The sequence below is a fragment of the Manacus vitellinus genome, unplaced genomic scaffold (genome assembly GCF_001715985.3).
Source record: "Manacus vitellinus isolate BGI_N305 unplaced genomic scaffold, ASM171598v3 scaffold_34_pilon, whole genome shotgun sequence".
In the NCBI taxonomy this organism is placed as follows: Eukaryota; Metazoa; Chordata; class Aves; order Passeriformes; family Pipridae; genus Manacus; species Manacus vitellinus.
The window spans coordinates 6,047,682-6,074,579 of record NW_021940488.1 but is presented as its reverse complement, the minus strand read 5'-3'; the positions used below and the strand labels follow the sequence as shown (position 1 = coordinate 6,074,579).

The 26,898-nt window shown below is 38.6% G+C and overlaps 1 protein-coding gene across 1 annotated transcript in view; it reads left to right on the top strand.

The window, feature by feature from the left end:
• The window catches only part of CXADR (CXADR Ig-like cell adhesion molecule), a 63,236-nt gene that overhangs the window by 29,340 nt on the left and 6,998 nt on the right, over nt 1–26,898 (top strand). Inside the window, exons 4-9 of the mRNA XM_029961435.1 lie at nt 16,262–16,431; nt 17,090–17,294; nt 17,647–17,802; nt 19,615–19,737; nt 20,008–20,146; nt 20,492–20,678. Of these exons, the coding sequence (XP_029817295.1) occupies nt 16,262–16,431; nt 17,090–17,294; nt 17,647–17,802; nt 19,615–19,737; nt 20,008–20,146; nt 20,492–20,678 (980 nt within the window). The remainder of the gene's footprint in view (nt 1–16,261; nt 16,432–17,089; nt 17,295–17,646; nt 17,803–19,614; nt 19,738–20,007; nt 20,147–20,491; nt 20,679–26,898) is intronic.

Genomic DNA, 26,898 nt, shown 5'->3' with positions numbered 1-26,898 from the left:
GAATCCAGTCGTCCAGAGCCCGATGGCCGCCGTTGAACCGTGTGGAGGAAACCAGAGAGAATCTGATTGCGAGAGGAAAGGAGTTGAATTGGATGGAGCTAAGCTCGTTTGGTTTTCGTGGGAAAAGAAAACAAAGGAGTAGCTACTCTCCAACAAACAACAAAAAAAAGCAACCAGTGAAACCCAAAAAACACACAAACCAAACCGAGCGTGCCAGGGCTACTAAAATGTAGGTTAATGTTTTTCATCTCAAATATTACATGTTATTAGGTTCCTGTAACGAATTTGGGTGCCATGTCACTGTTTCCTAAACATATCGGTAAAAAAAAGGAAGTTTCCATTAAAGTTGACCCAAACTTGTGTGAAGCTGCAAAAGGTGACAAAACACCTATGGCGAGGTTCAGGTTCACAGTAACATGTGTATCAGTGGTGTCAGAAGGCCAGTTTTTATTTCCTGTTGAAATGTTAATGTTACCGTGTTGATGTCACCACTGTTTTGGGAAATTAGTCATGGGATCAAAATTCTGTATCTATAATGGAATGGTGAACTCTGATCCCCTGAGGTAGTTCCGCATTAACTCTGTTTCCCTAAGCAGAGTTAAAAACAAGATAGATGCTTGGTAAGAGCTATAAGTTACCAGTATTCAGTTGATAGGGTTAGTAATCAACATTTATATTGAAACACTTCACGTAACAAAAGCTTTGAAAAAAGCCTGTTGTGACTAGAACCATAGGTACTGTGGTTGAGCTGGATCACTGCTAGGAAAGCAAAGGCTGTGATACTAAAAGACTAGGAATAATTAATATATGAGGAAACATCAAGCTGGAACAAAATTTTACGATATAGTCTTACTGAAGGATACAGGTGTCTTCAGACCTCAGTGTGAAATTGGACAACTTGTCAAAACACAGATACATCTTTTGTACAGTTATTTGGATGACTCTACCCTAAAAGACACAGTCCTCTGAAGGAAATGATTGAATAATACGTAAATCATAGGAGATGATACGTCCTCTAGGCTTGCTTGTGTTGTTTCCAGTCAGACTGGGTTAATATTTCTGGGTCTGTGTGCCAGATAGATGTGACTTCCTTTGCTGAGGGAACGGATGTCAGTAAGTTGCCATTCTCCATATGGACCACAGTTAGAGGAAGCTATTTTTTGTGCAGTTAGGTGTAAGCTGTTGGCAGTGAAGAATTGTCTAGGTGCTGAAATCTTTACTGGATTTGTGGCTTTTGTGGTTTAACTTCAGCAGGAAACTAAGGACAACCCAAGTGGTCACTGCCTCCCCTTGTGCTGGGATGGGACAGAGAATCGGAAGGGTAAAAGTGAGAGAACTTGTGGGTAGAGATGAAGACAGTTTAATGGGGAAAGCAAAATCCATGCATGCAAACAAAGCAAAATAAGGAATTCATTCAGCACTTCCATGGCCAGGCAGGTGTTCAGCCATCCCCAGGGGAGCAGGGCTCCATCTCAGACAGAGGTGACTTGGGAAGACAAATGGCCATCACTCCTCATTTCCTCTTTCACCCAGCTCTGCATGTTGAGTGTGACATCCTGTGGTGTGGTTCCATCTTCCTGGTTATAAAGATGGGGAAATAATCTCATTCCGTTTGGTGCAGGTTTCAAATTTGTGTAGGGTTTTGTAAGATCAAAAATAAATATGGGTGCCAGACTTGTCATCCCAATTTAACAAATAAGGTAGTGACCTACAGTTGTTAAACTTGTAAAAATGTGTAACGTCAGAACACAAATTTTCAGTTGCTGAAATATTAACATAGCCAGATTAGCATCTATCTTTGTATAGGTATAAAAGAAGTGATTACATACATGGTGATCACTTTAACCTTCAGAAGGTATGTTTTACAAAAGAGTAATGCTGGGCATCTAAATGCCCCAGTTAAGAATTTGAGTAGAGTTTTAAGATAAATAACTAGGCAGGAATTTCTTTAGTCTGTAGGAATATCTTTTATTGCTGCCTTGTAGTGAGTTCTGTGGGTTTTTGTGCATTTTGGTTTTTTTATTTACAATGGCAATTGAAATTCTGCAATATGTGATGCTTTACTAATAGAATAGTAAGCTTTTAAATAGAATTGAAGTTCTGGTAAGCTTCAGGAGAAGTTTGTGGGTTTTGCCCTATTATTAAGGTTGCAAAAGTAGTTCCAATAACATGCATGCAGGGGTAGAACGTAATTCAGGCATGGGAAGTTAGTATTTGGTGGCTAATACACTTTGTCAAATAAGTATAATAAGGAACTTAAGCCTATTCATGTTTTTATGCATGCAACAGGATCTTACAGAAGCTTAAATTAGGAGAAATTTGACTACCACAGGAGTTTAATGATCATTCCTATCCTAGTCCCTTAATTGCTAAACTTGGTATGCTTCATCTGTTGGACAGTAGTTACAACAAGTTGTGAGTTCTTCCAAAGTGTCCGTTGATAAAAAAAGTTACCTGAAGTTCAGGACTTCTTCCCAAGGTTTTCCAGATCTTAGTGTTTTAAGAAGGATGAAAAACTTTAACTAGAAATTACTTAATCAATTGTTAGTCAACTGCTGTGGACATCGGCCGTGACATTTGAATTACCCTGATTAATGTGTGTTTATCAGAAGGTATTTTATGCATCCAGAATGCTGCTGTTAGAGATTATTATAGCTCGTCACTTTGGTCCCCTCTGACTGCCCACCCTCCCCGTGCTACCTTCCCCTGTGTTGCATCAAACTTTGGCTGCCTCTCTGTCCTCACTTCTTGTCACAGCCTCATCCACAGCCAAGTCCACTTAACAGAGAGATGAAACTCCCACTCCTAAATGTCTGGTTTAGCTTCTATTGCTGCCTTACAAGAAATACATTTTCATATGAGCACACGTATGCTTTGCTACTGATTCCGTTCATGCTTCAAGAAATTAATTCTGAATATCTTTGAATCTGCCTCAGTATTGGGGAGTTTCAAAACCCATTTGCCACAATGCCTGCAGAGATTTCTACAAACTGGGGAACTTGGTTTTGGGGCCAGTATTGTTTCAACATACTAACATTTAATAATTTGTTGCTTGCATGCATTCATAAGCTTTTAATGACAGGGATTCTTTTAGCTCTTGATGCAACTTCTGGTTGATTTCATGGAGCTTTTAAATGCTGTGTGAAGCATTATAGATGACCCTGCCTTGGTAGGAGGGTTGGACTAGAGGATCTCCAGAGGTCCCTTCCAACCCTAACAATTCGTGATTATAAATCAGGACAATTGTGTGGCTCACCAGCTTGTAAGAATGTGTTCTCCCCCTTAAATCAATTTAGTTGCTCTTCCTTTTTTTTTCCTTTTTTTTTTTTCTTTTTAGGGGATTCCTTTTTTTTACTCATTTGCATCTTTCGGGAGATGACTGAAAGAAGAACCACTTCAGCCTGTTGCCATGGGATTGAGTGGCAGTCAGGCCACAGTTCTGCAGAAAGAAACCTGTTTCAGTAGCAGCTGGAACAGAGCAGGCCCTGCATCCTTGCTGGTCCTTTCCTTTACTGCACAACTGCCTTGATGGTGTGAGCGTGTGGAATATGGGTCTCAGTTGCTGAAAACTTTAATTTTTTAACTGGTTGGATTGCATGACTTGAAACAAGAAAGAGTTTTTTCCATCAACTTGTCCTGGTACAGAGCAGGAAGGATGGCAGAAGAGCATTAGGAGGAAAAACCCCATTGTGTTTGATCAGTATTTTCCCGTAGGAGAAAAATGTCTGTGTAAAGTCTTGACCAGGGTTGGGAGGGGGGCTTAGTTGGGGATCAGACTATATCACTAAATCAGGCAATCAGTCAAATGGCGAGATGTGACCTCAAAGATTATTTCTGCACTCCATTTGAAGTTGTACCTGGCTCCATAGTGAGCCAGTTCAAGGAGTTGCAAAGTCAGAAGAAGACTAAATTTTGTTGAGGTCAGTTTTCTACCTGTTCCTTTTCCTGATCCAGCTCAGTGAGATCAAGTCTGAATTATAACAAAGGAGTGTCAACTGGAACCTCAAACACAGGGTGGAGTATATTTTTACTATTGATTTGGGTTTTTTTCCCCTATGTCACCTACTTACTGGTGCATGTGATAGAGGCAAGATTTGGAGCTTTACTGGTTGTATGCTGTAACCATTCACTGGTGCTGTGATATCCTTTAGCTACTGTTATGAAACATCTGAGGTACTTGATGGTCATAAATTTTGCAGCTCCACTTGCTGCTACATTTTTTAATAATGTATTTTTCATGCCCTATAGCTAAAGCCTGTGCCTAGTATGCTGACAAATGATTTATCAATAAGAACTGTTTTGTGTGTTGAAGGGAAGGATGGGAATTCAATAAATTCACAGCTATTCGGACTTCTGCGGAGTTAGTTTGCATAGGGAATTGAAGTTTCGTGTATTCACTTATCCTGCATCTTCAGTTCTTTGTTTTAGATGCATTAACAGTATAAGCTACAAGGAGTATTTCATCTCAGTTGTTTTAAAGGCATGTAAAATTAATGTGTGTGTATATATTTTAAAATCTCCCTAAATTTTTAAATTTTGGCTATTTAGGGTGGATATCCAAATTCTTTGAGCTTACTCCTTTCTGTCTGTTTCTTGCATGGTGGGAGTGGGGCAGGGAGGGAAGCAAAAGGGGGTAGGCAAATACTTTTTCCTGTCATTGTGATGCCTGACCTCTTTATTTAAAAAAAACCAAAACAATCCAGCAACAAGAAAACAACCTAAAATTAAAAAAAAAAAAAGAAAACCCAACCCTGTACTACTGAATGAAATAGTTGTCAATCTCAATGCAAAATTGCATGTGCTAGGAAAAAAGCATTGCTTGTTCAGTAGCTCGGAAAAGCCAAAACCCCTTTACTCAAGTGAAAATAATATTGCTGCTCAGTTAAGTGTTTGATTGTACTGAGCTCCCTGATGCACTGACTGACAGATGTGCACAACACATTCACACTGCAAGTGATCTGCTTCATTCAGTTCCCTTTTACATGGCATCAAATTGGCAGGAAAAAGATCAAATCATGTGACTTGATTGCTTAGTGACTGTATAAGCTTTCAATATCGGTTTGTAATGGGAAAGTGACTTGCAGAACTAAAAGCAAAAACAGCCTGTGCAGTTGAGGTAGACTTGGTAGAGGAGAGACATGGTTTTATGTAAGTTGTGTCCAGATTTGGATTCTGATATTTTTCTTTTTTTGCTCTCTTTTTTACTGGAAAGTCTTTGTAGCCGTTGGCCTTCATTTCGTGTTACACTTCATAATACTATTTCTAGGTGGTTTCTTAATGGCTCTGAAGTGCAGTCGTGAGGTACAGTTTCACATTCCACCTGGCCCCCTTACAGATCTGGTGCAGTTACATCTGGTGTAACTTTGTGTGTCTGCCGAGGCGGTTGTTGGGTTCCTTCTTCCCTCCCTGTGTCAGGGCAGCCTTATGCGGCTGCTGCCTGAGTCCATTCAGCTGATACCAAATAAAACTCATTTTTTAATAATGTTGTTTTCCTGCTGGGTGATTTCACTGACTCACACCACTTCGTGACTGCACAGCACTGCTTGCTCAGAGCTGGTCGCAGCGTGGCTGGAGTTGGTGAAGTGGGAAATGGCTCTCCCTGGCAGGGTAAGCAAACCTGGGTCGAGGCTCAGGCAGCCTCACAGCCCTTCCCTCTCTGGCTTTGTGCTCCTGTCCCACTTACCTCGTGTTCAGGGGACCTGTGTTTGGGGAACCCCAGCAGGAGAGAAAAAGCCAAACTTGCTCTGCAGAGTCGGTTTTAGGGGAGTCAGCTCTTTGTTCTGGCTTTCTACCTTTTTTCATAAAGCGTTAGACTGGCATAAAGGGAGGTGATGAATCAAACCTGAGGATGAGAAGGCAGGACCTCAGCAAGTCCTATGCTAATTGATATTTTCTTAACACTACAGGTTGAATTAGGGCCATGCTGGATCATTTAAATGTGACCAAGCATCAAAACTTGGGAACTCATCGTGATCTTCTGTAGATACTGCACTAAACAGTACTCACGTGCTTTAAACCAATCTTAATCCCAGTTTGTTACAATATCCCCTCCCCCTTTCAGTTGCCCTCCGAAAGCTTATCCTTTCCTTCAGTAAGGAGATCCGAATGCCCCCTCTCTCCACTTGATAAGCACGTACCACTCGAGGAAGGTCATCAGGCAGCAGTTGCTAGGATACAGGCTGGTGGCTTTGGGTTTAGCAACCAAAAAGCGTCAAGAATGTGCTGAACAAGTAGGGAGCACAAGGACAGTTGTAAAAAGAAAGGGATGTTAGAATCTGAAACAAGGGGGGTGTCGGGGAAAAAATGAAAGTTGTGGGGAAATAATAAAAAATAATTAAAGCTTTAGCCTGTGATTTTTAGGTTTTCTTAGTTGCATGACTACTCCAGCTGATCTTGGTGACCTGTGGTTGAGAATGAAATGAAGCTCGTGCTGAGTACGTTCAGGGTTGGGTTTATTGGTAGTTCTGTTTATGAGTCTTAAAGTTAAGAATTTTTTTATTAAATTGTGAGGTTGAGTAGCTTCTGGCTTAATTGTACAGTACCTTATAAACTGGGGCATGGATATGCAACACAACATGAATTGGAGGTAGTTATTAATTTAATGCTGTTTGAAGGCATCCAGACTGAAAGAATTTTTTTTTTCTGTCTTTGAAGAAGTGTGCTTAGCCTATTTACTGTTGTTTTAGTATTTTTTTTCTCGTGTGATTTAACAGAGGATTTGTGAATTCAAGTAAACGTACGGAAGTGAAGTTTGGAAATATAAGCCCACTGTTTTGGGACCCAGCAGCAGAGTTCACTATCCAGGTGGTAGAACTTTACAAGGCTTGTTCTGGGAGTAGAGGTTTTTTGTTTGGGGTTTTTTTTTTTGTTTGTATTTTGCTTTAAGTACCCCTGCTGTGTCATCAGCCTTCTCTCTGTAGTTTATCCCAGAACCTTCTTCCATGCACATAAGCCTTTTAGCTGCACCATCTGTGGAAAAAGTGTCCTAAAAACTGAAACAGAGTTCTGGGAGTTTGGTTGTTCAGCTTCCTTAAGCTACTGGTGAGGTAGCTGAGATAAAATGTGCAAGAAAGGGATTTAAAATCTTGCTTCTACAAACTGTCCATATAAAACTAGCTCTTTTCTATAGAAATTTCTTGTGGATTTAGTTTCCTGGTCTGTTTTTATTTAGTCTGGGACTAAATGGACTAGGAAGGAGGAAACACTGTTGGAGCAAGGATTGGAGCCAAATCTCGTCTTTCCTAGGCGAGTGCTTTTATTCCTGGGTTGTCTTTACTTTCTCTGGCTCCATAAACTGTATGTGTTCTGCGTAGGAGGAGAGTTTCACTATGATTTGTGACAACAGTTGAGAGAGCACTGTCCTGGAAGGTCTGAAATGCAGATGTGAACATCTTTCATCTGAATATTAAATCTCTATCTTCGAGGATTAGCCAGTTTTTTGCCTAGTGGACTTAGGATAGTATAGAGACACAAGTTTTTATCTTCTCTCTGTTTTGTATTGGGCCTTTTTGAGGTTTAAGTAGAGGAATATGTAGTATATTACTGTCATTATCCCTGAAAATGTTAGGTTGAGGTAGGTTTGGTTTTGCTAAGATGTTTTGGGTTGTTTTTCTTTGGTTTGTTTTGGGTTGTTTTTCTTTGGGTTTTTTTGGGTTGTTTTTCTTTGATTGTTTGTTAATTTTTGATTTGTTTTTGTTTGTTTACTTTGGGGTTTTGTTTTTGTTTTTTTACTTAGAGTGAACTGTGCTTATCTATGAAAATTGTACTGTTGCATTGTATGATAACATTTAGAGTGTCAAGCATGGAAAAAATGTGATCTGTGGAGCCTGTTAAACAGTAACTGTTTAACACTTGATATTAACAGGACAGTACTTCTATTGTTAGAAAAAACTTTGTGATTTGCCTTTATCAGCACTGGAATACCCTAAAAATCTGAATTCTTTGCAGAGTTCTTAAATTGTAATGTACTAAAATCAAGCCTCTTTGGTTATATAGGTGTAGGTGCAGTAATGCTGTGCGACGTTTTCTTGTTTTATTTACTGCTGCATGATTATCTAGCTTTTGTTAGTTCATTACCAATTGCTTACTTGTTCCTGTCCCTGATCTCTTGCTTGTTTTTGCCTCGGGTGATGTTACCGTGAAAGTTAATTGTTCTTTGACATAGGATGTGTATTGGGCTAATATGTATTTTGAAATCTGTCCTGAAACATTTTTACTTTTCATTCTCACATCAAAAGTCCCCAAATCTATTGGATTTGCTTTTTAAACTGAAGACAACTGTAGGGTTTTTTTTTTATCCTTCTATTAAATTTCTGTTCTTCTTTTATTAACATAATTCCTCTAATGATTGTTAAGTTAAAGAAGACTCTTTAGGGGCTGTTCTTTGTATTATTCCATGTCATGTGTCCCATGGAAAAACAGCGAAGTTGAGAAAATAAGTACAATGAGAGCTGCTTGAAAAACTGAAATTCACTCATTTCTCTTCTCTTCTTGGTACCCACAAACTGCCCAGCCTGAATTTCCAAAGTCTTATACAATTTCTACAGAAACTGAAACAGGGCTCACTCTGCCCTAAACTGTGTTAGACCTCATCAGGACCAGGGACACAGTGTTTTTGGGATGTTTTGTGATACGGTGATGCTTGATTGCCAGAAGTTGTAGGGTTTATGATGTGTGGAGACTCAGAGGCAGCAAAGCTTCATAATGTCTTGGACCCAGGCTTCTGAAACCTATGGCTGTACTGGGTCTTCCCTTTTCCTGTTGGAGTTAAGATGTGGAAACTGTGGTTACCCAAATCTGAAGATAGGCTTCTTTTTTTAATACTCTCTTGGCCTTTAGGGGACTGGGGGTCTCCCTGCTAAATCTGGGATTTGGTTTGTGGTGCACTCACTTGTGATAAACTGGTGAAACAGCATGAGTTAACTGCAGCTTGTGGCTATCTTGGCTGTGCTGATGTGACTCAGCTCCCGGGTGCTGCAAAAATCACTTAAAATCAGTAATGTCAAATACTCTTTTCCCTTTATTCTTTTGTGAAGGCAACTTTTAATCCAGTTACTTGACTAGCAGCACCCTGCCTTGCAGAGGCTCCCTTTGGCAACTGGGGACGCTGTGTTGTGAGGAAGCAGGAGGTGATTGTGAGGTGGTGGCAGCTTGTGGGAATTGCAGCCACAGAAGAGACTTTTGTTTGTGTTGGATCCTGCCAAGACACACCGGGAAGTCTCCCTCAGCACAGCACTCAGAGTGTGTACCTACCTCTGTGTGTACACCCAGCTTGCTAAGGGTGTAGATTTAAGTTGGCTCACTCAGTCCCAAGGGGCCTTATTTCAGAAGTGCGGGTTCCAAATAAGATGTAGAGCTTCTGAGTGAAGGTAGGAAGGGAGAGAGTTGGGGAGCTTCGCTTTATAAAATCATTGCAGCTAGCTGGAAAATGTAGGAGATTAACTGTGGGTAAGAAGCGTATTCGGAAGTAAAATGGGAATGGTGGGGAGGTAGTTTTTGAGGCTGAAGTCTGCCCAGTGAAAAGATTTGATCACAGGTACATCTGTTATCTGTATTTGAAAGAAAAGTCTAAGCTGAAGTGTCTCTTAAGTGAACTTTATAGCTTGTATTTGTATAAGCACTAATATGCATTTCTGGTTGTGATCATCACTTGCTGCTTAGGGCCTCATTCTGTGAAGAAAAGCTGTATTTACAGCCACTCCTTTCTTGTTTGTGAACATGTGTTGGCTAGTGACTTTTTGGAGAGTCTGCTAATAAAGTACTTTCCAGATGCCGTTGCAGATGGGTCACGTATGACTTTAAGTATGACAGCATCTCTGAACTCAACTCTTATGCTCTGTAGAAACACTCCTGTTACCCATTTAGGGAGGGACTCTGTCTGTTGGGTTATATAACACTTTTGTGACATGGCCTTATCTGGTGCCAGAAACATTCACACCAAATTTAGATGTACACTTAGATTTCTGTAAGCCAGCAATCCAGAATTTTGGTGTATCCCAGTTAAATAAGAAAATACTAAATGCGTACTAAAATACTAAATTCATATAATAAAAATCTGCTTTTGGTTATTTGTTAGTCTGTATCACAGCTCTGCTTGTGTCTGTATTGGAATGGAGAAAGCTTTGCCCCCTTGTAATTTTTTTAAGGGTAGTAAAGTCTGCTTTCTCTTTTGAAGATTCTTTTGTACTAGAAAACAGCTTCCATCAAATTCTGTCAAATACTTCATTTTCCCTACATTATACTTGATAATAACATTGTTTGCTAAGCCCCGTTCCACTCGAGTGGTATTTAAAAGTAAGTTCAGATATTCAGAAAGAAAGAGTTTTTCTAAGGATAGTATACTGATTTCCACCCCTTCAGAAATCATCTGAAGAACCTGCCCAGTCTTACAGATATAGTTTACAATAGTCTTTGGGTCAGATTCCTAGAGAAAGAGTATTTTATTCCACATTAAGAAACTCAAATCTGAGTGTTTAGAATCCAAATTGTGTATTGACCTCCTACCTTCTTCTGATATAAACTTTTATGGGGGATATTACTCATTATTCTTCATCAAAGAAGGGTGCTTGTCTCTTCTCACCCAGATGCAAAGGTTCATTCTTTTGTTTGCCCCAACTGGATATGGCACATTTTCTTCTTGCAAAATACTTGGAGAACAGTACACTTGCATTTGGATCCAGTGTACTTCTGTGTTGACTTTCAGCTGTTTTTTTGGGAATCTGTTGAATGCTTCTGAGTGTAAAGTTTGCTGTGATTTATTTGCTACAATTAGAAATTGGATATTTTAATGCTAAGCATCTTTGAATAAGTGAGATAAGTTACTTGAGAAACCCTCATCTTTCTAGTGCATTAAAACAAGTATGAAAAAGGTCTGAAATTTTATTCACGAAACTGTGCTAACCAAAGCAAATACAGCTTGATAAAATGTCTGTCACATACTGGCAGATGAATGCCACAGTTGATCCACTCATGTTTTGAGGAACATTCTAGGGAAGTGAAAAGAAATCGAATCTCCCTGATTTGAGTGGAAACGGAAGGAGGTGAAGCTTTGGAAAATTTGGAGAAAATGTCTTTTCGCTGTGTGCATTTGCTTCATATGGATCTTTAATGCAATTACAGAATTCCAACTCCAAACAGCCTCAGCAATGAGTACTTTGGTCTTCTCTGTGTCAGCCATCACCTGTCCTATTTTTCTTTTTCTTTCTTCACTGCTCATGTAATAGCAGAAGGTTTTCATGTGGCACTGAAGTCTGATGCTGCTTTCAGTTTTGGTTGTGTTTTGACTTCCCTGGCAGGGGCGCTGCATGCCTGGGCAATATTTGTGTATTTGTCCCTTAGTAATCATGCATCTTCCTCAGCCCAAGCTGCTGATTGATCTGATTGATTGTTTCCCTGAGTGCTGGGATGTACTTCTCTTGTAACCACAAGAGAAGCAGTTGTCCTTAAATACCTCCCAGCTTTTTTGAGCTCTTCTGCTTTTCAGAAGTGGATCCCACAGAATTCCAGTTACTGAACGAGTTGGCCTGCCCTTCTGAAGTGCAGGGTTGGTGCTGGATTTGCCTTCCTCTCTCCTCTCAGGATTTTAAACTTCACTATTTTGTGGTCACTACAGTCAAGATTTCTGTTGGTCCCATCCCCAGCAAGTTCTTCCTTTTTTTCCTTGAAAGCAATTTCAAGAAAGTATCAAATGGGGATTGACTCATTTAGTACTCTTTATTTCCTCCAAAATGAAGTCTCCTGGATTGTTTGTATCCTGCTGTGTTGCCCTTCCAGTAGATGTCAGGGAGATTAGTGTCCCACAATAACCAGTCTCTGTGGTTTTTAGAGACTTCATGGAATTGCTGAAATACACTTCATCAGCTTTTTTACCCCAGTCAGGTGATTTGTAACAAAGAGTGTGATGTTGTCGATATGGTTCTCTCCTTTAATCCTGACCCACAAGCTCTTAGCCAGCCTGTTGTCCATCCTGTAGAACAACTTTCTGTGTTCCAGCTGCTCTTTCAGGTAGAGGGCAGTTCACTTGCTGTGCTTTCCTTCCTGGCTTTGTAGAAAAGCTTGTACACCTCTGTGACAAAGCTCCAGTCATGCAAGCTATCCCACATGTCTTATTTACTCTGGTGTCGTAGTTCTGTGTACAGGTGCTTTAGGTGGTTCCCCTTTCAACATGCTTTATCCTCATCACCCAGGTCTTTCTTCCTCCCAGCAACCTGACCTATGTATTTAATATGTCTCAATCTCTATTCCCTCCCTTAACTGCAAGCTTCAATTACTGTTCCTTGGTGGATCTCTCATTTACCGGGCTTGTCACCAAATTTGATGAGGTTGTTCATAACCCCCGTTGTCAAGTGGACCCCATCTCAACTTGGCAGCCCTCATTTCTCAGAGGCACTTGTGGCCATAAAAATTAAACCCCTGCTTGCAGTGCCAATCCTGCAGCAAGTCCTTAACTTGAAGGATGTGGCTCTACAAGCCTTTTACTTCTCACATGAAAAGAGCAAGGAGAGCAAATGTCACTTGTGGTCCCATGTCCTTATTTGCCCCTGGAGTTTTCTAGTCACTCTTGATTTGCTCCAGGTCTCCTTTGTTAATAGCGTGATGGGTGCCTGTGTGAGCAGGTAATAGTTAGGGGGAAAAAGAACAAAAAGGAAAAGGGGGAGGGGAAGGCAGTAGTGGTGATGATAATAAGGGTTGGAGGACCCTTGACAATATCTGACATGTCGAATCTGGCCAAACCTCCTTCACCAGCATATCTGGCAGCAGATGTGTGTGTCTTCCCTGCAGAAGGGAATCTCCAACTAGTATTATCTGCCACTCCCTTGTGTTGCTAATGCTCAGTTCAAACCCAGCTAGCTTTGGCACGTCCCTTAATTGAGATGCTTGCTGCTTCTGCATGCCAGTGTTGACCTAAAGAAAAAGTGTAAAAAAGCTTTATATGCTTGAGTCCTTACTGTAAGAAAGAGACTGTGGAGCATTAGTATATTAAAAATGAGGTGTTGGGAGATGTGCAGTAAGAAAGGAATTTAGATTTATGAAAAATCTCTGAGAATTAGAAGGCTCAGACTAATGTTTGAGTACCTCTCATAACAGCTAATGTGTACTGCAAGCTTCACATGCAGGAATGGTTTTTGAGTGCTATCCCGAGGTTTGTGTGCTTTAGCTTTCACTGACATGTTTGCATGCAGTGAGTGTGTATGAAAATACTACTCAGACTTCAAAAGATTCAAAAATTCAAACATTTTTAAAATGTTTTGTAGAAATCTTGTATGTTGTATAAATGTTGGGCAAGGCACTTCAGGCTGTTGGGTCCTGCTTTTATTTGTCACATGGTTACTATGTTGATTTTTGTGTTTCGGATCAGAGAAATGAGTGCCATAGCAGAAACTGAGGCTGAAATGTTTGCTATTTCTGGCTTTTAAAGCACTTTAAGCAAGCTACCGTGTGATAGGCAGTCTAGTTTCCTAGGAGTGTGTCTCTGAAATTTAGTACTTCCAGCGTTTAACGTAATTTTTCTTCCCCGTTCTCAGCGTCCCTTTCTCAGTGTTGTGCCACCTGAACAAGAAACAGTTTGTGTAGCATCCACTTTGAAATTATACTCACATGGAGTTGTCTGGCAATGAATAGGCAAGAGATAGTTGAAGAATTTAATGCTTCTTAGCTATGTCAGAACCAATGAATAACTGTAGGGGCTTCTGGTTGCACAGGACTGTTATTTCTGCTTTTGTATTTGTTTGAAATTGTCAAAGAGATGAACAAGTGACGGTGGAAGAGGGAGAGAAATAAAACATCGATTGCAGGAGTCCGATTTGTTTAGAAAAGTAGTCAAAAAAATCAACATGTGAATACTCATCTGTCCGGTTTGTTTTGGCTGTGTTGTGTTTCAGCAGGTTAGCAACTAAAAATCAGAGGTTTTATACTTTTTGGTAGTAGGGATGTGTCATAGCATCTCCAGAGTATGAATTCCGTTATTCCCAATCCACTGTGAAGAGGCAAATGTCATTGTGTTGCTCTTACCTGAATAACTGAACAGTTTGTGAAATCCTCAGCAGGTCCCCTTGTGGGGAGCAGGAAGGAGATGTGTGTGCTGTGATCCTTTGTTATGGAACTTCAGATGGGAAAGTGGAGGTGCTGTCACAGAGCAGGAGCTCTGATTTACTTCAGAAAGCTTTTAATTTCCTGGGTTACAGATTTGAGGCTTTGAAGGAAGTAACAACATAATGTATTTCATCATCATGTCCCTAAACTGTACTTGACATCCCATCTCGTTTCTTCAATATAGTAAAATTGAAAAAGCAGAAATGCAATTTGGAGATGAACTTGAGAATATTGTATTACAGTTCCCTAATGAGGCCGTGGAGGAAAAGGGAACAGAAGAATATGGAAGTTGCTGAAAAACAGATGATGAATTGGCATTATTTGCTACTGTGCTTTATGGAAATGTGAATCTACGCATTTACAGAGATGATGGCTAGTAGTATTGTCTTTGTTTATGCAAAGCTGATCAAACTTAAGGATTACACTGTAATGTATTCACTGTAAAATGACCTTTTTAAGAGGTTTAGAGTGGCTAGTTTTACACTTGGAAGTCTGAAAAGATCCTTTAAGTGGGGATAACATTCGTGGCATGTATTCACAGACATCATTATCATTTAGGAAACAGTATTAATTCAGCTAGTAGCAGAGAATTAGTTGCTCAGATCTGTTTACTGTGGTCAAAAGAGGAGTGCTACAAACCTTGTTAGAGCTATCTTTGAAAAGGTGTACATCAGTTGGTAAGAGACATTGCACCTAAATCTCTTTCCTACCTCAAGTTGGTGAGGGTTTTTTGTGTTCTGTTTTGTGGGGGGTTTTTGTGTGTGTGTGTGATATTACCCTGTCTGAAGGTAATATCATGCAAAGTAATACCATGAATGGTAGGAAACAAAATAATCCTATCTAATTTGTAACTCTGTGTTTGTAATTAACAATTGTGAAGGTCTTTTTTTGCAGGCTGTTGTCTGGAATTCAGTATATCAGGTGATTTCTCTTTCGAAGGGATTTTTTTTAATAGCTGTTAAAGATCCTGTTGTTTTGGTTTCAGGAAGAGAATCCAAAGACTTGACAGAGAGCAGAATTTTAGTGAGGTAGGGTAGCTGTCCTGTCCCTTCCAACTCTGCAGATTCTATTATCTACTGCAGAAATGCACTACAGCTTCTCTACTATATGGAGAAATGCAAGTGAGAGCACAAGTGCACTGTTTATAATGATTTTAAACTTTTTTTCATCTGAAGCTGTTATTTTACAGATTCACCAAGGCACTCCATCTTCTTTACACTCTCCACTCTCCTTGTGGCCTTGAATCTCTTGTGGCTGTGGTCACATCTCTGTGACTGTCTGGCAATGTGCACACATAACATGACTGAAAATCTGAGCTTGGTTCCCAGCAAAGGGGACAAAACAGTGGATATTCCAGTGCCAAACCTGTTTCCATACCAAGCTCAAGGCACACTTTCCACTTCCTGACTGTGATGTGCAAGTCCTACACTTGGTAGAAGGGAAGCCCTTCTATCTCTAACAAATGAGTTTGTTGTGAAAGAGGGGAATGTTGCTTCAGGCCTTTTGAGTAGCTCTGTGTCACTATATGGATTCTTTTTCAAGGCAGAATTGAGGGAAATTTGTTGTTTGGAAACATGTTTTGCCTAGAGGCACGCAGATAAGGATTACACAGCCCTTTTAGAGGAGTAAGACAAGCAGAAAGGACAAACAAATGTAAAAAACTCATTGAGATTTTTGGAAAGGATTCATTTGTCTGCTCTCTGTAGGTAAAGGAGCCCTTATAACTCAGGATAGAGTAAATTCACTTGATCTAAGCCAGGACTTCACAAAAATTCTGTCTATCCTGGCAGACTTCATGGCTGTTCCAAACTTTCATTTTACACTGAGGGAGTAGTGGTAAGGTGATTATCTAAAAACATGAAAACCTGCTGCTGAAAATGTTCAGTTTAGGTTTGTATGGGACTTGATTTGTACAAAAAATAAGTGTGGCTTGAAAGATGTAGCTGCCTGTTGGATGTGATTCCAAATAAGCAGCACGTGACTCTGCATTGTGTTTGGTAACAGGATCTGCATGGGTTCTCTCCAACAGTGACAAGTCTGACTAATGGCAGGATTTCTGTACAGGAACAGTATATGATGGATTTGAATATATACTCATATATAACAGAACATTTATGGTGAAAGCTGCACGTGACTTGTTTTTAAAACATAAAAAAATATATTTTTGTAGGTCTAACAAGAAGCTTAACTATAACTTCAGTTGACCAATCAATGTTTGAAAAAGCACAAGGAGAGAGAGTAACGTTGCCATGTACTTTTGAACTCTCGGAGGAAGATGAAGGCCCACTAGATATTGAGTGGGTATTGATACCAGCAGATAATCAAAAGAAGGAAAAAATAGTAAGTAGAGACTTTCTTTTGGACAGTGTTATTTCAGTTGTTTGAGTAGGTCAATGTGCAAGTTTTGTTACTGACTTTTTAAGCTTCTACCTTTTCAGGTTGGGATGCTTGTGATCTTAAATTACTTTGAAGCACCAGTCAAATGAAATATAGTGGAAATTTTGGAATAGCAGATTAAGTATGAAATGTCTGGAAATTTTTTCACTATAAGCTTGCCTTCTAATGAAGAACTCTCAAATTAAGTACACCTCAGTTCCAGAAAGCAATCTCTGCTTTTGTACCTGCATTATCTCCCTGATTAATAACGGGTTTATGAGGATTTAATTTTAAATATATTAACTCTTTTAGTTATTAATGGTTTCCTTTAATTGGAAGCCTTAACAATAATATGATAGATTCCTTTTAGTAGATAGGGTTTACAGAATGAAATTAGAGCAGTTCTAAACAGGGTTTTGTTTTTTTTCAGTTAAAAGTCAATACTGACGTATTGATACTTGGGCAGATGTGTGGTGATATTTTGAAGATGGAGGTATTTGGATATGTCATACTTCTGGGATTAAAACTATGGAAAGAACCTGTCAAGAAACTGAAGAGACCAAATTATTTTAAATGTTTGCATGCCAAGTGGATTTCTGAACCATATTTTTTTTTTTAATAGATAATTATGTATGCTGTCGACAGGATTTATAATCATTATTATGGTGCTCAGACTGGGAGGATGGCATTTACTCAGAATGATCCCAAAAATGGTGATGCTTCACTGGATATCCAGAATTTAAAGGCAGAAGACACTGGCACGTACCAGTGCAAAGTAAAGAAAGCTCCTGGAGTTCAAAGCAGAAAAATACAGTTGACTGTACTTGGTAAGATAATTTATTTTCTTGAGTTTTCAGTGACATTTTGTATGTGCTTATTCCGTTCTATCTTCGATGTCTAAAATGAAAACTTCTGCTGAGTAAAGTCATATTGAATCTGTGACGATGATGCACTTGTTATTGAGGCATTGGGAAGGGTGGACATAATTCTGTTCTGGGAGAAGAAGGCAATAATATTCAGAATAATGAACACTTTTAAAAATTCTGTGCTTCGTTCATATTTCATAGAAAATCTTTCCATGCATAAAAATGGTTTGTGTCACAAGCTTTATCTTTAGCACACAGGTACCAAGCATTTTGATTGTGACTGTTACTAATTCAATGATATTTTGTTTATTAGTAAAACCAGCAAGAACTAAATGTTCCATTGAAGGATCACAGGAGATTGGAAAAGATGTTACCTTGAAATGTGCATCACAAGAAGGATCCCCACTTTTGTCTTACGACTGGAGGAGAGTATCTGGCACAAATGAACTTCCTGCCACTTCCGTGCTGAGTACTGTCAAACTTGATTTATTACTCTGAAATATTTAAAAAGAATGTATTAGTATTTTTGGCTTAGTTTGACTTGTGAACATCTCATAATTAGTATTAATATAGTGTAGTCAAGATAAATGTCACTTCTGCCCTCTCACTTGGTAACAAAACTGACTGTGAAACAAGTTGGGAGTTTATTTTGTTTTTTTAATTCATACTGGGAAACGTTTCAAGCTTTAAGTGGAGATTCTTACCATTAGGCTGCTGTATCATGCTCACCTGTGCCCATGTTATAAGGATGGAGTTAAGATACTCTGAATTTTGACTGATGGATTCCAAATTATTACAGTGCTGATATCAGATTTTTATTGTGACAACTTCATTGTAGAAGTTAACTTGTGAGTTCTCTGAAAGTTATTCTAGAATATTTTTTTGACAGAGTACTGCTTAGTACCATTTCTTTTTGATCTCCCTTGTAGTTATGAAAACCTTGAACTTTGAGATGGTAGGATTTTCTTGCAGATGTAGAAGTTTAAGAATCTGCTTGCAAATAGACATATTTTAACTTAGGTGGCACAGGATGTAAAGGACAAAGTGACATCGTGTACTGAAGAGTAGACAAAGTGGATTTCTAGAGGAGAGAGAACAAAAAGTTGTTTGGTTCTTCCTCGTGGGGGTCTCCTTTGCTCCTGTAGTTTATGCCTCAGGAAATTCAGTTTTTGAACTGGTGTCCTGCTAGTGCTATTTGATATCTCTTATTTTTTGTTTTGATAGTGAATGGTTGATCATTAATATCCTTCTCTGCACCAGTCAAGACTTTAGGCTACTGTTGTTATGCCCCTTTTTTTCCCACATCCCAAATTTGTCTCATGGTAACAAACAATCAATGACAATATCAGTGCTAGACAAGAATCAATGAGGAACTGTGCAAAGGTGGCATGTAACTCAATTAGATAATGTTAGTTTTGGGCCTGTGAATGTAGGTGTGGGGACACTGAGCATGTCCTCAAGAATCTAGACAACTGGTTCAGCAGGTAGAGCAAAGTATTTGCCTGGTGCTTTGTTCTTGTGATGGAGTCTTTTACAGTGCTCATGGCAGATCTGTTGGCACTTAAAGTGTGAAAGCCAGTTGAAGTTCACCTGGTAGGATCTGACAAAGGTAGCTGTCAATGGCTTTGACAGTCTGGGGAAAACCTCTTTATTTTCACTGTTTCTTAAGGAATCTGCTTAAGCTGGACTTAGTTGGTCACCCACTGGAGCACAGGTTTGGGTTAGATCCACCTCACGCTGTGCATGAGTTCTAAAGACACCTGAGCTGGTTGTGTAGAATCGATTTAGAAGAGGGAGGGTGGTGGCTTTGGGGTGCAGTTCATCTTTTGTATTACAGAATTCTGTGTTAAGATGAGAGAATTGGCTATAGCATCTGAAGGTAACACGAATCTACACTTAAAATCTCAGCGAGTGAAAATGCGACAGGAGACCTTGCAAGCTCTTTAAAACATGAATTTTTCTGTCATAGCTAGTTCTAGTCATGTCAGATAACGTAATGCAAGGCTGTAGAGCACTGAGAGTAGCATCTGTTCCTATCCATTGACAGAACAATTAGTCAGTAGGCTTAATATTAAGTCAAATCCCGTGGAATAAATTTCTAACAGACTTTTACAAATAATAGTGGTTTACAGCATGATAGGCTTTTGTTTCTATCTGTATCTCTTTAATATGGCATTTTTAAGTTTAGATTTCATGTATGTGCTGGATTAATAATTCTGTAGTACTGTGTATGGAATTAAACTTTGCAAAATGATAAACCTCTACCTTTTGTTGTTTGTAGATAAAGATACAGGGGAACTTCTTCTGAAAAACGCCTCTCAAGAATATTCTGGTTTATACAACTGTGTGGCCTCAAACAGAGTTGGCACGGATGAATGTTCTGTTCAGCTGAATGTCACCCCTCGTAAGTGTTTGCTGTGTAATGGTCACATAGTGTTCTGTGTATGAAAACTGAGTAGTCTTTTTTCTCTAAACTCAAATCCAACACTCTGTAACTGGTGGGTGCCAGTTCAAGTCTTATTATTGTTTTAAATGAGTGTGATTGAGCATCTGTCTGATTCAGTGGTGTGCTATTAACGTGGATCATGTGAAACATACTGGGTTTAATGTTAAAAGAAAGTTGGTCTTATAACTTTGAAACTTAACAAACAGTATTGTTATTTATCTATTCTAGCCGTAAATACAGCTGGTATAATTGCTGGAGCTATTATAGGAACTCTGCTGGGTCTTTCTGTACTGACTTTTCTCGTCTTCTGTTGCTGTAAGAAGCACAGAGAGAAGAAATATGAGAAAGAAGTACATCACGATATCAGGTAACAACATGTCTCTGGTTTCTGAGCAGTATTATTGGAAGATTAACTTTTAAATGTGTATTTCTGCAAGTAAGATACTTAACAGTTGAGATTTGTCTTAATCTGGAAAGCTTATTAACACGCTAACTGTTTGTCAGAGGACTTTTTGTAGTCATGTCTAATTTCAGTAAACATTTTAAAGGCAATGAATACTTGAATTTTTTGTTACTTTAAAGGAAGATGTAAAGATTTTTTTGGCTACTGCATCAGAATAGAAAGAAACAAACTGAATACGTGTTTTGTAAGCTCCCACACAGTAATGGTGACTGAAATCTTGTTCTGCAACTCTTTTTTTGTGTATTTCAGAGAAGATGTTCCACCTCCCAAAAGCCGCAGTTCAACAGCTCGCAGCTACATCGGCAGCAATCGTTCTTCTCTGGGTTCAATGTCTCCCTCAAATATGGAAGGATATACCAAAACTCCATATAGCCAAGTCCCAAGTGAAGACTTTGAACGTGCTCCTGGTCAAAACCCAACCTTTGCACCTTCAAAGGTAGCTGCACCTAATTTAAGTAGAATGGGAGCTGTTCCTGTGATGATTCCAGCACAAAGCAAAGATGGGTCGATAGTATAAAATATTATTAATTTAAAAGCTGTTTTTTAAAGTGTTCATTGTAAGTATTAGAGAAAACTACTGTGTTCCATCCCTCATTTAAACACTGGCATGAAATTGTCCTTGAAGCAAATGAACAAGTTAGTTTGAAAAGCCACCAATTCTCAGATTTAATTTTAAACTTATTAGTATATGACAGTTGAACTATTTGCAAAAAGCGTTGAAGTTCCTAAGAAAATATTGGACACTGAAGGTATTTGGACCTGTGGTAGGTTACTGAAGAGACACTGACACTGTCAGCTAATGTGCAGTCCTGAATGTGTAACAGTGAGACAAAGGAGAATTAACAAAGCATTTCATATTTAGACCATGGAGTTTCTCAGAGTTCCTGTAACTTTATCCTCAATTATGGAATAACAGAAATATTTGAACTTGATATTGAACTCTGATGTAGTTGCATGGGGCTGAAATACTGAGGATGACTTTGAATTCTGTTCATATTTATGTGGTTCTTTGATCTGGTAATGTTTGTTTGGAGCACTTGAGCTCTTATTTCAGGGGCAGCCAGTTATTTAATTGGTTCAGTTAGTTTAATTAATCTACTCTGAATTTAAAATGTCAGTGAGTGGAAGTGTGACAGGAGACCTTGCAAGCTCTTTGAAACATGAATTTTTCTGTAATAACTAGTTCTAGTCAGGTTGACTTAATACTTACATTATCTGATGCAAGAGGTCCTGTCAGGTTGTTGGTGATGGTACCTAAGCTTTAAGATCTATAAATCAGCTGTTACTGTCACAGTAAGAATGAATTATGGATCTTTATGCAGGTCTTTAAGGTAATTGTACCTTGCATTTTCCAACGCCTGTTTAGATACTAAGGCAGTGCTCTTATTTTTTTTCCAAACCAATTACCTAGAAACTCCATGGGGATTTAATGAGAGCTATTAAGCTGTTAAGTAACTGGTATTGGATATCTGTCCTCTAACATCACTGTGGAAACAACTTTTCCCATATACATGTAAGCAGTAGTCAGCCTTTACTCAAGATGCTAATGTCTTCCTGTGTGAATTTGCAAGGAGTTTAAAGCTCATTTCTCCTTGCCTCTTCAACAGCCCTAAATATTCTGAACCAATGTTCAGACTTTTTAAGAGCAAGAGTTTTGTGCAGCTGAGAGCAAATAGTTATCCAGAATTGTTCATGCAGATCTCATGTTTCAAAATTAAAAACGCTTCTTCCCAATTTTGCAAAATTAAAGCAATACAGGAGAAACAGAACAATTCTTTCTCTTACTTTCACATGTATTTAGGACTTCTGATAGCTTCTGTTAACTGATATTACATACCTGTGAAAGCTGGATTTAAAACTTAGTGCAACTTGATTCTTTGTGGATTTTATCTTCCTTCCTGTTTTCTACCCTCTTCATCTTGTGTGGAGGGCAGGTGGGGGAGAGTCCCTTCAGCTTATTCTAACTATAGTTGTTGAACTGCAGGGTATTTTGGAAAGCTCTAAAAGCATATAGTATGTGGCACTGATGTTGATGAAGGAAATATCTGAATAGCCTGTTGAAAGATGTTAGGATAGTTTGTGTGTAGCAACAGTGTGAGAGAAAACATTTTCCCAAACTTCTAGGTTTAGTGTCTGCTTTTTTGTAGCTGCTTATAGTTCTGTGATGAATTCTTTGGCTTACTACTAAATGTTTGTCCTATCTGTAATTAGATGCACAATCCTTGGCTGGCACTATTAATGTAAAGAAATTTCCCTGCCCGTGGCAGGGTGGTTGGTACAAGGTCATCTTCCAACCCAAACCATTTTATAATGCTAACATACCCTTCATACCGAATTTAGAAACTTGAATGGCTATTAAGTATTCTAGACCTAGTTTTACACATTTGGGACTTTTTTAGATTGTAAGCTGATACTGTTAGAGATCAGATTTTTTATCTTTCATGTGTGCCTTGTCAATAAACTTTGCCTGATTGTAACTTCAGTTTTTATGAAATTTCTGGTGCCTAAACATACTGTTTGAACAGGTGCTTAGATGATGGTACAGTTCTTAAAACATGACACTGTGATCTGATTTCTTGATTCTTATGTACTATTTATACCTCTTCATGCCTATTTTTGGATGTGACTTCAGTGTCTCTCTCTGTATTCTTCTGTATTTCAAAATGTCACTCCTTCAATTGCTAATTATGATTTAAGTGTTTATATTCCTGAAAACTGTTCAGTTGTTGTACCAATGAGATGGATGATTGATTTTTATATGTGTGGTAAATAATAGGTTTAGTAAATGTGCCAAACGTAGCTTCTGAAGAACAATAGATGGGGAGACATCTTCTTGCATCCAATTATTGTGACAGAAGAGACTTCCAAGATGTTAATTGTACACTGATTGTTTACCTTGAAACTAAGGCCTTCCTTAATTAAAAGGGTATAGTTATAAATACAAGTTGAGTACAAAACTAAGCTGAATCACAGACTGAGAGATAGCTATAAACCTAAGCAACCAGGCAGCAAACCTACTAAATTTGGTTCTTAGCCATCTGTGGTCATATGTGTTTTTCGGTGGGTTTTGTTTGGTTTCTTTTGGTTTGTTTTTTTGTTTTGTTTTGTTCTTTTGGTTTGGCCTGAGACCCTGCACTTACAGTCAGTTAAGCCCTAGGACACTCAGAACCAGAAACCTATCTCAGTAAAGCAAGCAGAGCAGAGTTTACACATGCTTGATGCTCTGTCAGCTTGTGCAAAATAATAAATGGACAGAAGGACAGCGTGATGTGCCCTCAGAGCCTGGCTGTTAGGCTTAGCAGCCTTGACAGTGTCTGTCTATTTATGTAATTGCATGGAAAAAGAGGAGAAATAGAATCTGACATAGTCCTTATCTGAAATAAAGAACCCCTGACTTGGGGTAAACTTGGCCTCAAGTTGCTATCATCATGCCTTTTTGGATGGATAGAACACTACTATGAGAACATAATACTGGTATTATAAATTATAAATTATTTCTTTTGTCACTAGATTGTTCACTTACACTGGATTATGATTCTCAAAGGCAGCTACTGTAGTCTAACAATGATTTCTAGCTGTGTAGGAGATGAACTGGTTAAACACGTGAGGTGTCCAATCTTACAGATAGCTCTGCTAACAGAACACTTTTAGGAAGTAATGGCAGCTGATATACCAGTTAGGAGGTGGCATTTTTAATGTCTCATTTGATTAAAAAAGAAAAAAGGGGGAGGGGGTAGGGAGGGTGGTACCATTTTGTAAATACTCTTAAGTGAGCTCAAGAAACCTCTAGTTAATGTCATGACTGTAAACTTGCCTGTTGAGGACTACTATATATAGGAAGAAACCCCTCAATTTTAGCATGGTGTGAATAAAGTGTTAGACTTGTAATACTGTAGAGGTTCTGTAACACTTGTCCATACAGTTCAAGCATCTTCATAAACTTCCTGCAGTGGGTATTTAAAGATAATTGTGTGAAACTTCCTTCCCTGAAAAATGAATACTTCTTCCAAAACTGTATAGTGCACAGAAATGCCTTGTTGGAGGGGTAAAACATGACTTTTGAGAGAAATGTACATTGCATACGTCTTTATCAACTCTGGATAGTTGCATTCATATTAGATGTATGCTTCCTGCTTAATAGTGCAAGTAAGACTTCTTAATTGCAAGTTTTTTCTGTAATGCTGAATATTGTATACTACTGGTTTCCATGACAAGCTTTTAGTTTTGTTCTGAGCAGTGTATATTCTGGATCACTTTAGGTCTCTGTTCCAGTCTAAAGACATTAAGCTATTTGTGTCACTTAAACCATGTTTTATACACTTGATAGGTGCTTTATGGGACCCTTTGGTTACTGGTCCTCTAGCATTGAGGCACAGCTCAGTTGAAATCGGAGCAATAAAACTTCCTGGAATCCCAAATGTTACGATGTTACATTACACTTCTCATGCACAAAGCATGGACTTTGATATGAATTTCAGTATGAGGTTTTATATTCACACTTTTGGGGGAATGGTATTTTAAAATATGAGTATTGTGAGTGAATTTGTAAAAAAAAAAAAAAAACAAAATTCAAAATTTTAAAACGCTGTAGTTCCATGACAGACTTGTGTACTTTTTGAAATAAAACTGTTGGAGAAAACAGTAGTCTGTCTTTTATTTTAAAGCAGCACTTGTGTATGGCTTCAGCTTTCTCTTTTATGTAATTGGAAGTGAACTAATAAATATGGCTGTGTATACCCTGCTGGCATTAATCATTTTATTTATTGCTTTCCCCTCCCACATTAATTCCTAAGAGAACTAAAACTTTAGATATTTTAAAACATGCACTTACTGATATCTAAGTTTAGATATCAATAGTCATTCTGAAAACATAAGGCTTGAAAGGAACTTTAGATTCCATTTCATCCCTCTTTATTTTCAGTAGAACCAAAAAATCCTGAAACTGATTATTTTTTTTCTTTTAAAGTTCAAAAAAGCAGGTTTGCAGCACTCAAAGCATGTTGATAAAATGCTTGGTTTTATGTTGCCAGTTAATGTGCACCTTTTTCAATTCAAAGGAAGTTGACTTGGCATACTCTGCACCCCTTGGCTTTGCAAACCAACTGATTATTTTCCTTGTCATTTTACCTGAGATTAGTGTGATTTCTCCAGTCTTGTCTTGGGCACATAATTAGTTTTAGGAAGCAAAGTCCAGCATGAGCTCTGTTTGCATTAATGACATGTATAATTCTCATATCATTGGAGGTATAATTAGCTTACTTTTGCTCCTAGTGTAGGCATGTTTGTGTTATAATGCATGCATATCTTCATATGTTAATGTGTACCTGTGCCATGCCAGATGTTCCAGTCCCTCCTTTCTGTGTAAATAAAACCCCCGATGCATGTGTGCACAAGCATCTGAAGTACTGGTGGGAAAACCTTTAGGAGTTTTTTCTATTTCAAATTAAGAATCATGCTTAAATACAAAGGGAAACACTAATAAAAATGAAGGTTTGGATTTGTCTCTTTTTGTAGAGTTCTAAGAAACTTTTCCTACACTTTTTACCATCAACGTCAAGACTTAGGATGGAAGTCTTGAGCTTATGGTGGCAGTTTTGTCACAGATGGCTCTTGCATGCCTCAGCTGCTCCAGGTATTTTTTTTGAGAATAGGTGACCGTGAACCAGAAGCTGAGTACCTCCAGCTTCTCTGTGGAATTCCAACAAACCATGTCAAGCTTTCCTGAGTGTCCTGAAAGAACAGAGGGCACTCATCACGTGGTAGTTCTACAGAACCTTCGTGATCCTTGTATATATACTAAACAATGCCTTGGATAAAGTTTCTTAAAGTCTATCTGGTTGGTTGGTTGTTTCTCTGAACATCTTTGGCTGTGTCCTTTGAGCTTACTGTCTCAAAAATTTACTTGTTGGATGGAGAAACTTCATTTATTGCAAGCTCTGTGATAATGCTGAAAGGCTGTTTTAGAAAGCAGTTCATGACAGCATCTTAACCTTGTTTTCTGTCTGTAAAATTCATAAAACAAAAGAGTTTTTAAAACAAACAGCTGATTAAGAAACAAAGGCAAGAGTAGGATGAAAAGAAGCTATAAATGTTGCCTACCTTTCCAAATCTCAGATTATTTTAAAACTACCTTTCACTTGTGTAGGACTGTAGGTGACTGCTCACAACATGCATCTTAATATAAAAAAAAAAGTGCACTTGAGTTACGATAATTCTGTTGCTCTTTTAATTTGCTTTAGGCTTTTTGCAGAATGGTGCAGGCTCAGCTTATCAGGGGAAGAGTATGAACCTTTAATTTTTTAAAATAACCACTCTGGCAGAAAACTGGCCTAGAGGGTTGTGCTGCTTCTGACTTCCATTCAAAGTCAAGCTTCTGAAAACAGGGATCCTTTAAGGATCCTTTGATTTTCATATTAAGTCAGTGTTACTGTCACCCTTGTAAGTTGGCATTTTGAAGACTTCAGCTTTCAGCTGTTGAAGTACTTACTGGTCAGGTTGCTTGGAATATGGAGAGTCAGTAGCATGAAGCGGCAGCAGGTGCTGTCTGGGTCCTCATTTTTAGTGGATTAGCACAAGAAACAGATGGAGGACAATTGTACCATGTTATCTGGGAAACGAAGGAAGTTGTGCAACTCACACAGGAGCCCTCTCTGATG